Source organism: Arvicola amphibius, chromosome 10 (assembly GCF_903992535.2).
Source record: "Arvicola amphibius chromosome 10, mArvAmp1.2, whole genome shotgun sequence".
Taxonomy (NCBI): Eukaryota; Metazoa; Chordata; class Mammalia; order Rodentia; family Cricetidae; genus Arvicola; species Arvicola amphibius.
This window is the reverse complement of record NC_052056.1, coordinates 109,197,126-109,209,419: the sequence shown is the minus strand read 5'-3', so window position 1 is coordinate 109,209,419 and position 12,294 is coordinate 109,197,126. Positions and strand designations below refer to the sequence as shown.

General features: G+C 48.1%; 1 protein-coding gene across 1 annotated transcript in view; it reads right to left on the bottom strand.

Moving 5' to 3' along the window:
* The window catches only part of Flt1 (fms related receptor tyrosine kinase 1), a 158,666-nt gene that overhangs the window by 18,922 nt on the left and 127,450 nt on the right, over positions 1–12,294 (bottom strand). The window contains exons 19-23 of the mRNA XM_038345590.1: positions 9,857–9,970; positions 8,404–8,492; positions 2,248–2,395; positions 1,712–1,809; positions 107–229 (exon numbers count right to left, since the gene is read on the bottom strand). Coding sequence (XP_038201518.1) covers positions 107–229; positions 1,712–1,809; positions 2,248–2,395; positions 8,404–8,492; positions 9,857–9,970 — 572 coding nt within the window. The remainder of the gene's footprint in view (positions 1–106; positions 230–1,711; positions 1,810–2,247; positions 2,396–8,403; positions 8,493–9,856; positions 9,971–12,294) is intronic.

Here is a 12,294-nt window from a genome sequence, read left to right as displayed (position 1 = left end):
TTTGGGGGGTGACAGCCTGGGAAGTGTACATCTTACAAGGGCTTTAGTCTACGGTCTAAAGACGACAGGATAGAAATGAATCCAATATACCCCCCGGCTGACTCACATCGCCTTTCCTCACATAGTCGGGGTTCTTATAAATATCCCGGGCCAGGCCAAAATCGCAAATCTTCACCACATTGTTCTCAGATAAAAGGATGTTTCGTGCTGCCAGGTCTCGATGAATGCACTATAATAAAACAGTTATGTAATGAACCCATTTCCTTAATCCAACTGCTTCGTTTCCTGTATCCACTCTGGGTCATAATTCTTTAAAAAAAAAAAAAAAGTGTGTGTGTGTGTTGTGTACTCGTGTAAGTATGCGAGCAGAGGACAACTGTGTCGATCCTCTCCTCCCACCATGCGAGTTCCCAGGACTGAATTTAGGTCAGCCAGCTTGGCAGCTAGGGCCTTCACCTGCTGAACCACCTCTCTAGCCCCAGTATCGCCAGCCTCGATTCTCAGCTCCATTTCATGTGTGGGAAAGGAAGAAACTCCCAGCACACACCCAGTTACCATAAACACCATGCGCTTCTGCTCGGGTCCAGGAGGCCCAAAAGATGAGTCGGCCAGGGCCAGGCTCCCGTTCTGTGGGGAGTGTACCGGCCAACCCCACTGGAAGTCCTTTCGTTCAGATCCGATCTTTGGGAGCTTCAGATTGATTTGTTATGTTTGCACTGCTGGTGTCTTTAAGACAGAATCCTGAGCTAGGTGTGTGCTCAGGAGGCAGAGGCAGGCGGATCTCTGTGAGTTCGAGGCCAGCCTGGACTACAAAGTGAGTTCCAGGACAGCCAGGGCTACACAGAGAAATCTTGTCTCAAAAAACCAATCAACCAACCAACCAACCAACCAACCAACCAACCAAACAAACAAACAAACAAAAATAGCATCCTGCCATGTAATCCTGCCACTCATGGGGAACTCACCTGGGTTAGTGTGTAACCAGGGATCCTCCTGCCTTAGCCTCCTGTGTGCTGGTTTAGCCACAGCTTGGCTTGCACTGAGTGCTTTTGGAAAGCCCCATGTGGGTATACTGAAACCATGTCTTTGTGAACCCTGGACAGTTTGGAAATGTGACAAAGGGCTCTGTGGAAGACAGTGCTGGGTTTGTGTAGTCTAAGCACCCAGGAAGATTTCTACTCTTAAATTAAATCCGGCCCACTAGGGCCTGGGGCCCAACATCCTGGTAACTTTTCATATCAGAGCAAAACAAGGCCATGTGGTGATGTCTACCATTTCATGAAGAACATAAATTAAAAACAAATACTAGAAAAATAGCTTTATAGCAGAGGTGTGTGTTCAGGCTTCACACAGACAAAATGAAGAATGAATTCTCAAAGATTTTACCATAAAGTTTTGAAATATTTAACCTGATTTAAACATTATCCAACATAGACATGTATTGAAACTTGACATCATTAACACATATTAATTAACATATGTAATTTGTATGTTTTGTGCATCAGTTAAATCAAAATAAAAGTAGGGAACGGGGAAGAAAAATGAGAGGTAAATGTGTGTTTTCTCTTTCAGGCAGGGTCTAAGTTTAATAACATAGATAAAAATAAAATTTTAAATGTAAAGCAAGAACTTCTGAAAAACTCAAAACATCTCTTTATCTCCAATTGAGGAAGTTAAAGAAAGCAGAAAACCTGTCAAGAGATGAGCTGACCTTTCTGGAAGACAGAAACTCCATGCCTTTGGCCACTTGGAAACTGTAGGAAATCAGGTCTTCCATGGTGAGGGGCTGCTTGGAGATCTCACTGTAATCTAGCAAGCATTAGAATCTTGTCAATACACTGGCGCCTGCACCAAATACCAGTTTATTGAGACAATATTCACGAAACGGAAAACAAACCAACGAGGGCACCAGAGTTCACTGGCAAGAAAATTCGAGTCTCAGCATGAACCTCAGAGATTTGTCCAGGCCGTGGGGGTGGGGGTGGGAGGGTGAAGGGTCGGGGGATGGGGGTTGGGTGCGAATGGGTGACCCTAGTAAAACAGAAAGTTCCAAGCAGAGAGAAGGGCAGAGTTCTTGTCATAATTAGCAACACTGTAAATAATCTTTATTCAAATCTTGTCTCCCGAGGACATTACCCTCACTCCCAGGATCTTTATTAGGGTGATAAATAAGACAAAAATGTGTGAGATGCCCGGGTGTGTGTAACAATAGCTCAGCCTGCAGGCCAGGAAGGAGCGAACACCTACCCTCATCTTCCTCAGCATCGCTTATACTTTTGTCTTCCTGGAAGCCCGAGCTGGCGACGCTCTCGCTGCGGTCGAGTCTAGGTTTCTGGTCCTGCTCCAGGTCTGGCTCCAGGCTCTCTTTCTTGGGCTCCATATGCAAGGCTGCATCCTTAGAACAGACAAGAAACACAGGAATGAGAGGTGGCCTACACGGACGGGAGGTGCCACAGCACAGGGTGGAGGCACTGGGCACTGAGGATTTCCCAGGTCGGAGACTCTCTGGCACCCTTCCTTGGGCGCCTCAAGAACACCTTACGTTAACTGAAAGTGATTCCTAGCAGCTGCCAAATACTGAGCCCTTAGGGTGACTATCGTATACTTCTTCAATTTCCCCAAGAGTTTATGCTGTGAAGCAATCGTGTAGGCGTGTTTTTTTTAATTTTATTTTTATTTTATTTTTTAATTTTTGTTTATGTATATGTGAACATCCATTCAGGTGTCGACAGAAGCTAGACAGTGTCATTGGGGTCATAGAAGGTTGTGAGCCATTCAATACGGGTGCTGGGAACCGAACTCCGGTTCTCTGCAAGAGCAATGAGTGCTCTTAACTGTTTAGTCATCTCGCCCACTCTTTTTTTTCTTTTTTTTTTTTGGGGGGGGGGGATATTCAGGACAGGGTCTTTCTGTGTAGCCCTGGTTATCCTGAAACTGTAGACCAGGCTGGCCTCAAACTCAGAGATCTGCCTGCCTCTGCCTCCCGAGGACTGGGATTAAAAGCATGCGTCACCACTGCCTGGCCCTTTCTCCCACCCTTACAAAATAACTTGTCCTCAAGCAGGTTCTGAAGAGTTACGTCATCACAGCCACACCTAGAAAAGCCTGATATGAAGCTTGGCAAACTCCCAAGTCTCTGCTCTCCACTTCTTTTCCTTTCTTTTCAAGGATTTATTTATTTATTATGTATACAGTGTTCTGCTTCCATGTATGCCCACCCGCCAGAAGAGGGCGCCAGATCTCATTACAGATGGTTGTGAGCCACCATGTGGTTGCTGAGAATTGAACTCAGGACCTCTGGAAGAGCCATCAATGCTTTTGACCCTGAGCCATCTCTCCAGCTTATCACTGCTTTTCATAGCACACAGCATCTTGTTTGAAAGGCAACACAGACCTTTGAGACTTGTCACTCGGCGATGTAGAAAAGCTCGCTCTGTGAGCCCTGTGGAGGCGCTTGTTGCCAGGTCCTCCGATTTCTTGGGGAAGAGGGGAGGAGATGCATTTTTCCCTGGGTTTCCCTTTCATTCAAGATGAGGATGCTACACCAGTCCATCTCAAGAAGCAGAGCCAAGGCCACTCGCTCTGGACATCAGGGTCTTGGTGCTTTTTTTCTGCTTTCTCTAGAAACGACTCTTCTTGCTTGTCTATTAATCATGACATCTTGAGCAATTCCCCTTATTGTTCTGAATTTCTTTTTCCTCATCTAAAAGGCACTGCCTTACATTTTGTGACGCTTAGGAAAGGACTTACATGTTCTAGTGTTTTGCCTTCGATGATTTATCTACCCTTGACAGTAGAAACCCATGCTGTCCAGTGGCTCTCAGGACTAGACTGTGTACCCATGTGTGCAGCCTAGCTTCTGCTAGACGGCAATGTCTAGACGGGCTGGGAAGGAATGAGATCCAGGGGCACAGCAGCGCTAGGATCAACCAGCCTGCCCATCCTGCCCTGAGTTCTCTAGAAATGTCCGAGGAGTAGGGGTGGTCCGTCCATTAGAGGGCGCAGTGGAGCAGGCAGAAGAACCCACAAGTTTGAGATAGAAGTAAGGTACAGCAGTTCCCACAGCTGGAAAAGAGACCATCCTGGGAACACACCCCACCCAAGCGTTCCCTCCTGTCAGGTCCCTGGAGGGAGTTTTGCTGTCTGGGATTTCAGGACTGGAGGGAATTCACCCAGCTCAGGGCAGGTAAAACAACAAAAAACACAACAAAGCCAAATCGTCCAAGAGAAAGTCATTTTTTTTTTCTCTCCGTGAGGACGTCGGCCTTGCTCAGATGAAGACTAGAAGTTTATTTTCTGGAAACTTACTGCCTCCTCCCTCACACCTCCCAGAAGCCAAACCGTGGAAGCTGTCCTCAAGTCACCTTGGCCTTCCTTTGACCCCTAATCAATGGGATAGTCAGTTGATTTAGCAGACTTCTGGGATTCAGGCAGAATAGTGGATTTATTACAAAGCATACAGAAGAATCTTGATGAATCTGGGAAATAATACAACCTACTCTCAATTTTGTCTTTTGGTATGCTTCTCTCTCTCCCCTTAGATTTCAAATGTGACAGGTAGTCATGAGTTTTCCACAAAACACAGCCCCACCAAGTACCACGGGGAGGCAAATCATTAAATATAGCCCCGAAAGGAAGCGAGCTCTTCCAAACAAAGGACGCGCAAACCCAAATGTTCCATCCTGCCAAGTCCCTGGGGTGTTCTGAGGGCTAAGCGCTTCCTGAACCCAGTCTAGGACATCAAGACTGACAGGAACCTGTGCGGCTGTCGGTTCAGAGCACCACTGCACCCCTTATTTAGTGGGGCTCATAGGAAAAGTTCTAAAGCAAGGAATGAATCGAGATAGGTCTTTTTCCTATCTTCATCCCGTGGTTACTACAACCTTAAGTCATTTTCTTTATTATATGAGTATGCATTTATTTGTCTTTGTGCGTGCGTGCGTGCGTGCGTGTGTGTGTGTGTGTGTGTGTGAAGGACACTTTGCTGAGGATGGTTCCCTCCTTCCATTATGTGGGTTCCAGAGATCAAACTTGGGTCATCAGACTTGGCAGCAAGCATCTTTACCTGAAGCTGAGCCATCTTGCCAGCCATTACTGATTTCTTGACCTCTCTGGCTACATATATAGTCTCAGAGCACCAAGCAGCTTTAAGATTCCAAATACTGGAGAGTCTGGTTAAAAATGGGAAAATATTTATAGTTGAGTGTAGTGGCACACGCCTTTAATCCCAGCACTCTGGAGGCAGAGGCAGGCGGATCTCTATGAGTTCCAGGACAGCCTGGTCTACATAGGGAGTTTCTGGACAGTCAGGAATACATAGTGAGGTTCTGTCTCAAAAAAAAAAAAAATTGGAGGAGGTATGTAATATATCCTCCATGGTCTTGTGGGACATCTTCGTCTTTGATAAAATCACAGTCTGGGATGAAAGAATGAGCTGGCTGTCCAGTGCTTTGTTTTTGTTTGCTTGGTTTTTTTTTTGTGACAGGGTCTCTTTCTCTCTCCATATATATGTATATACTTATTTAAATTATGTGTACGTGTGTGTGTGTCTATGTGTTTGGGTACGCGCATATGAGCACAGCTATCCTCCAGAGAGCAGAGATAACAGATCCCCTGGAGCTGGAGTTACAGACAGTTCTGAGCTGTCTGACGTGGGTGCTGGGAACTGAACTCTGGAACCTTGGAAGAGCAGCAAGACCTCTTAACTGCTAAGCCATCTCTCCAGCACTGGTCTCACTCTGATTTTCCAGGCTGATCTCAAACACCTGGCTCATATGGTCCTCCCATCTGGGCCCCCAGAGTAGCTAGGATCGCAGGCATGACCCACAACATGTATTCTGTGGTTCATCTATGTACAAAGACTCTTCCTACATGGCAGAGACAGGCGTATTCTTAGACATCTGAAGGTTAACCCACCATGTAGATTAGTTATATTCAACTGAACTCTCTGTGTCTGTCTCTTTATCTCTGACTCTCTCTGTCTTTGTCTTTCCGACACAGGGGAGGGGATAGATACAGGACCTCACACACAATAGGTAAGCAAGCTACACCCCTCCTTCACCATCCCAGTGGATCAAAGACGACAAAAGGCGACAACTAATCACTTAAGGGAAGGGTTTCGTTTTCCCAACAATTCCATCCTGGGTCTATTATTAGCACCGCTTACTACACAAGGAACTGAAACAGAGAGAGATTGAGTAACTTGTTTAAGGCCTGGTTTCATGAGAGGAGATGCAGGATTTAAACCTGGAAAGTCTGGTTCTGGAGCTGGAGAGTTTGCCTCCGGGGTGCTCCTCACTGCCTTGCCAGTGACTGGCTAATAACTCTGTCAGTCATTGTCTCCCAGACTTCTTCAGCCTGGAGAGGGGCACAGCAACAGTCCCACATAACACACCACAATGTTGTATAAATTGTTTCTTCTTCAGAGTCAATGTTTCTTTAAAGACTTGTGGCTTCCAGTTTTGGCCCAGGTATTCTTGCTCGTTTATTTGGTTTTTATATCTCTCTGTGTGTGTGTGTGTGTGTGTGTGTGTGTGTGTGGTGTGGTTCTGGGGATCAATCCTGGGGCCTGCTACCAGCCAGGCCAGTTTCCTACCCAGCCCCTCTCACAGTTCTGTTTAGTGGATCAGACTTATTGAGGGGCTGGGGAAATGACCCAGTGAGTAAGAACAGTCGCTGCGACGGCGTGAGGACCTAAGTTCCGGTCCCAGCCTGCATGTAAAAAACAGCCCATAAACCGGGTGGTGGTGGCGCATGTGAGGCAGAGACAGGCGGATCGCTGTGAGTTCTGTGAGTTCGAGGCCAGCCTGGTTTACAGAGTGAGATCCAGGCCAGCCAAGGCTGCACAGAAAACAAACAATCAAGCAAACAAACAAACACACACCATGGGCCGTGGCTTTGCACACCTGTAGCAGTGCTATGGGGAGTGGACACAAAGGACCACTGAGGCATGCTGATGACAGCCTGGCTCTGGCTCCAGTGAGAGACCCCGGCTCAAAGGAACAGGAGGAGGTTGATAGAGAAAGACACCCAGCATGTTCGTCTGGCCCCTGCGTTTGACCAGTGCATACACGTGCACACACCACCACCACCAACAACAACAATAACAACAACAACAACAACATTAATAAAACAGAAGGGGGAGAGCAATAGAAAGGGCTGCAGAGATGGCTCAGTGGTTAAGAGCACTGGCTGCTCTTCCAGAGGACCCAGGTTCAATCCCCAGCACCCACATGGCAGCTCACAACTGTCTGTAACTCTAGCTCCAGGGAATATGGCATCCTTACACATACATGCAGACAAAACATCAATGCAGCACATAAAATAAAAATAAATATATTTTTTAGGCATAAAGCTTTATTAAAGGAGAGAGGGAGAGAGGGAGAGAGAGAGAGAGAGAGAGAGAGAGAGAGAGAGAGAGAGAGAGAGAGAGGAAGAGAGAGAGAAGGGGAAGAGACAGAGAGAGACACGTGCACACACGCCAAAGGGGACAGTGAGAAGAGAGAATAAAAATAAATATATTTTTAAAAAAGAAAGTAAACCTAACGGTTTCTAGTTCTGGTCCATCACTGGTCTATTGGTGACTACACAAACCATTCAATTGTGTCTTTAGTTTTTCTAGTAAGTGAAGGTAAGTATATTCACTATAGTTGCTTTAAGGAACAAGTGTCTTGGGGCTAGCCTCAGTGGATAAAGGATGAGGACCTAAGTTCAGATCCTCAGCAAAATCTGGTGGGGTAGCCCTAGTGCTTGTGGTAGGTAGAGGCAGCTGGATCCCAGGGGCTCACTGGCAAGCCAGTCTAGAGGAAACAGCCAGCTCTAGGATCCGTGAGACACTAGAACGGAGAAGCAGCTGAGGAAAACATAGCCATGCAACCTCTCGGTTTCACCCAGGGGTAAGTTGTACCTACATGGGCATGTGCACACGCACAGCAGCATCCCAGAGGCAGATGGAGCTCTACAAGTTCAAGGCCACCCTGGTCTACATAGTGAGTTCCAGACCAGCCAGAGCTACATAGTGGAGATTTATCTCCACTCCCACTCATCAAAAGAATTATGTGTGCCAGTCCATACTGCACCACGATTGCTGCCATTAGAACCAGCTCCTCCTTTAACATCCCATGCCGGCTAGTTCATGGTGATATCAACTAGAGTCACCTAAGAAGAGAGAGCTTTAACTGGGGAATCACCTCCATTGCATTGGTCTGTGGGGGCATTTTTGGTGGTGGCAGTGAGGTGGGGGGGTGCGGTGCCACCCCTAGGCATGTAGGCCATATGAGAAAGGGGAAGTGAGCCGGTAAGCGGCGTGCCTCTGCCCTTCTTGCTGGGGTTCCTGCCCTGACTTCCCTCGGTGATGGGCTGGGATCAGGACACATAAGTCACAGCGACAGGACAGATCCTTACCTTGTTAAGAAAGAACAGGTCGCGTTTGCTCTTGAGATAGTTGGACAGGTTCCCATAGCGGCAGTACTCCACAATTACCATCAGCGGCCCTGTGGTCCAAACAGCGCATGCTCAAGCACGCCAGGACAGGCAGCCCATGAGCCCTCAAACCAACCTCTTTTTACATGTGTGTGGCCTGCCAGTGCAACTGGGAGGAGAGGCCATGAGCCAGCTACTCAGTTCCGCCTCTGTAGCACAGACATGGCCCTTGTGAATATAACAAAGAATATAACCCTGTTCCAATAAAGTTTTATGAACACAGACATTTAAATGTCAGGCCACAGAATATTATTTTTCTCCCACCCGCCCCGTGACTGTTTAAAGGGGGCAAGCCATTCTGAACACACAGGCTGTTCGCCCTCTACCCAGGGCATTGAAGGTCTCAGGTGGTACCATGGAGGCCTCCATTGCATGGCTCCGGTCTTCCCCAAAAGCACAGAACTACTTCCAGGTAAAAGAGGGCATGACCCCTGAAGTCTAGCGGCTAGGAACCAACAAACTCCACAGGCCTCTGTGAAGTACCTGGTGTGGCTTGGGAGCCTCACCGAGGGTGAGTTTGGCCCTCAGTTACTATCAGTACTTTACTGGTTTTTCAATTCTAATAACTCTCCCTTGTCCCTTGAAGTGCCAGAAAGGAAGTTGCTGCTGGAGCTGGGGTCTCCCCACACCAGACCAGTCTGGGCCCAGCTGCTTGGTCTCAGTGGCTTGTGTCTTATAGGCACAATGTTGAGGCAGACAGAATGCAGTCCCTAGGGCAGATGCTCGGAGAAGGCTTAGCCAAGGGTCAAAGCTATGGGGGCCTGGTCTGGCTCACTGCGGCTCTGTGTTTATGGCCTCCCTCAAGTCTTCTGTCTACTCACGATCTCCTTTTCTTACCTCTGTTCCTCCCTCTCTGTTTTCTGTGTTGGGAGATGGAAGACCTTTTGTGTACAGTTCCTCAGCACCTTCGTGACGAAATCATTCATCCACCTCTACTCTCAAGTACTAACCTTGCTATAGAGGAAGAGAAATCAGCGGGGCACGCTGGGCCTGGGAGCTACTGCACAGCCCAGCTCCTGTTCCCTGCCCTGGGAGCTAAGGCCTGTCCTGGTGGCTGACCAGAAGGGAGGGGCCCTTCTGGTTAATTTCCATGTCATCTCCTCTGGGAATTTCACCAGTTGGAGGTTGCAGCTACCAGCTGCAGGAAACGTGTGCCTCTTAAACCACAGTCACGCTCCCCCACGATGTCTGAAGAGAACAAGGGGTGCCATTTGACCTAGAATCTGGGGAAAGGTATCTAAAAGGGAGTGACTTTCTTCCAAAGCATTGGGTGGCCATTTCCACAAGGGTGAGAGGGGAGGGAGCTGTGTGCGTTGAGAGCTCCTCTCTCAGCTTGTGCAGGGCAGGTAGCACAGCCCCCGGTTTTCTCCTTTACCTCCTTGCTTGGTGCAGGCTCCCAGGAGGTTGACCACGTTCAGATGATGGCCGATGTGAGTCAGGATCTTGAGTTCTGTCATAAGAGCCTTGTACTCGCTAGCAGTGGCCCCCTCTGTGTGAGAAGCAAGGAAGAGTCAGGGCACCGGACAATGGGGCTGCTTCCGCCCTGAAGTCTGCATTCCTGCCCTCCTTGTTTGTCCTTGCTCACCCGGGGTTGCTCCATTAACTTCCCCACATTCTGCAAAAGGCCAAGTCGCCAGACTGTTTGGATTCCGCCTACCCTCCTGAGCCAACATCCTTTGCATCTCAGCGAGGCCCCGAGGTCCGCTGTGTTGGGGGTGTTAGTCACTGGCCGTTTCCTTTTGGGGGACCTGGCTGTGCTCAACAATGTGCTGACTCAGAGAAGTCCACCTCAGGACCGCCAGAGGCTTCCCCTTTGAGCAGACACAGGTGAGACAAGAACCCTTCAGGCAGGGGGTCCACCCACATTTCCCTCTCCTTGTTCCCTTTTCGAGGGAGTCACAAGAGAGGAAGGAGTGTGTTGGGGTGCGGTAGGCTCTGCAATGTCAGAATAGCTGCCTCTATAAATGTCTCGAAATGTGTTCTTTTCTCCATAGACCCCTTCGTGCCTGGAATTCAAGGGTTACCTCAGGCAACAAGCATTCATATTAAGCACTTTTTTTTAAAAAAAAGTATGTATATGTTTGTGCCTGCACCATGTCTATGACTGGTGTCTGTAGAGGCCAAACAAACGCACAGCCAGATCCCCCGAAACTGGAGTTACAGGTGGTTGTGAGCCACCATATGGATGCTAGAAATAGAGCCTGGGGTCTTCCGTACAAGTTGCAAGTACTCTTAACCACCCCCCAACTTTAACTTCCTTCTTGGCAATAACCTGTATCAGTCCGAGAACCGATATCTAGAATCTAAAGTGGGTTCCTCCTGTATCCATTTTTAATATCCTATTATCCATTTTAAGGCCCTCATAATTTTAGGTGTGTTAAGAATACTAAAACGGGTTCCTGTAAAATATTCCAACAGTATGAATTAGAGTATGGGGGTCTGAGTAAGGGCGTGTGAGAGAGAGCGTGTATGTGTGTGCCTGTGTATATTCACATGTGCACTTGTGTGTATATGTGTCTGCATGTATGTGCATGTAAGAGGTTACAGCACAGCAGCAGAACATGTCCCTAGCACATGCAAAGCCTTGAGTTTACTATTCAACACTAAAAGTCAAAAGACAAAAAAAAAAAAAACCCAAACCCAAATCCCCCAAGACTCCCAAAAAAGAGATGTGAGAAGTCTGAGGCTTAGAGTAAAAAGTGCAAGTCACCCGAAGCAGCCCGCTACCAGCTTGAGCTTCAGAGGACCTTTCCATGTGCGCTTACAAATCCCCACTGAGGGCTGGCACAGTGGCTCAGTGGGTAAGGAGCTTGCTGTGAGGCTTGAGGGACTTGAGTTTGATCCCTTGGGACCCATGTGTGGACGAAGAGAACCGACTCTCACAAACTGTCCTGTGACTTTCATGATACATACTCACGCACATGCACACACACACGCACACACAGTGCACACACACACACACACGCACATGCACACACACGCACACATGCAATGCACACGCACACACGCAATGCACATGCACGCATGCACATGCACACACACGCAATGCACACACGCACGCACACGCATGCACACACACGCACACACAATGCACACACACACATGCATGCACACACATGCACACACAGTGCACACGCACGCACATGCACACACACGCAATGCACACACACGCACGCACACGCATGCACACACACGCACACACATGCATATACACACGCACATACATTGTTTCACCCCCTTTCAATATCAAGAATTCTTCTCATTTCTATTTTTAATAAAGCCTTATTTATTTTTATTTTATGGGAGCGCTGGGATTTAAACTCGGGTCCTCTGCAAGGACAAGACGTGCTCGCCACCACTGTCATCTCTCTGCCCTTTTTTTCACTGCTTTTAACAGACAAATGTGTTGCCTCTGACACGGACAGTCTTCAGGTGTGTGTGTGTGTGTGTGTGTATGTGTGTGTGTGTGTGTGTGTGTAGGCCTGAGGACAGCCCCAGCTGTTATTCCTCAGGATCCGCTACCATGCATTTTGAGAGAGCATCTTCTCTGCGGTATAGAGCTTCGGGGACGAAAACACAGGTTTTCACGGTTGGATGACAAGCACTTCACACACCAACCTATTGCCCTAGCCCCAAGGGCAGTATTATTATTATGAATTTTTACTATGACCCATAAAGCTCCAGTAGACAGCCCGAGTGTGAGTGCGCGTGCATGCAAAGACTTCTGTAGGACAGACAGTCCTGGAAGCGGGTCAAAGGTGTGTGCTTAACACCGTGGTCATACAGACAGTCCTGAAGCAGGTCAGAGGCGTA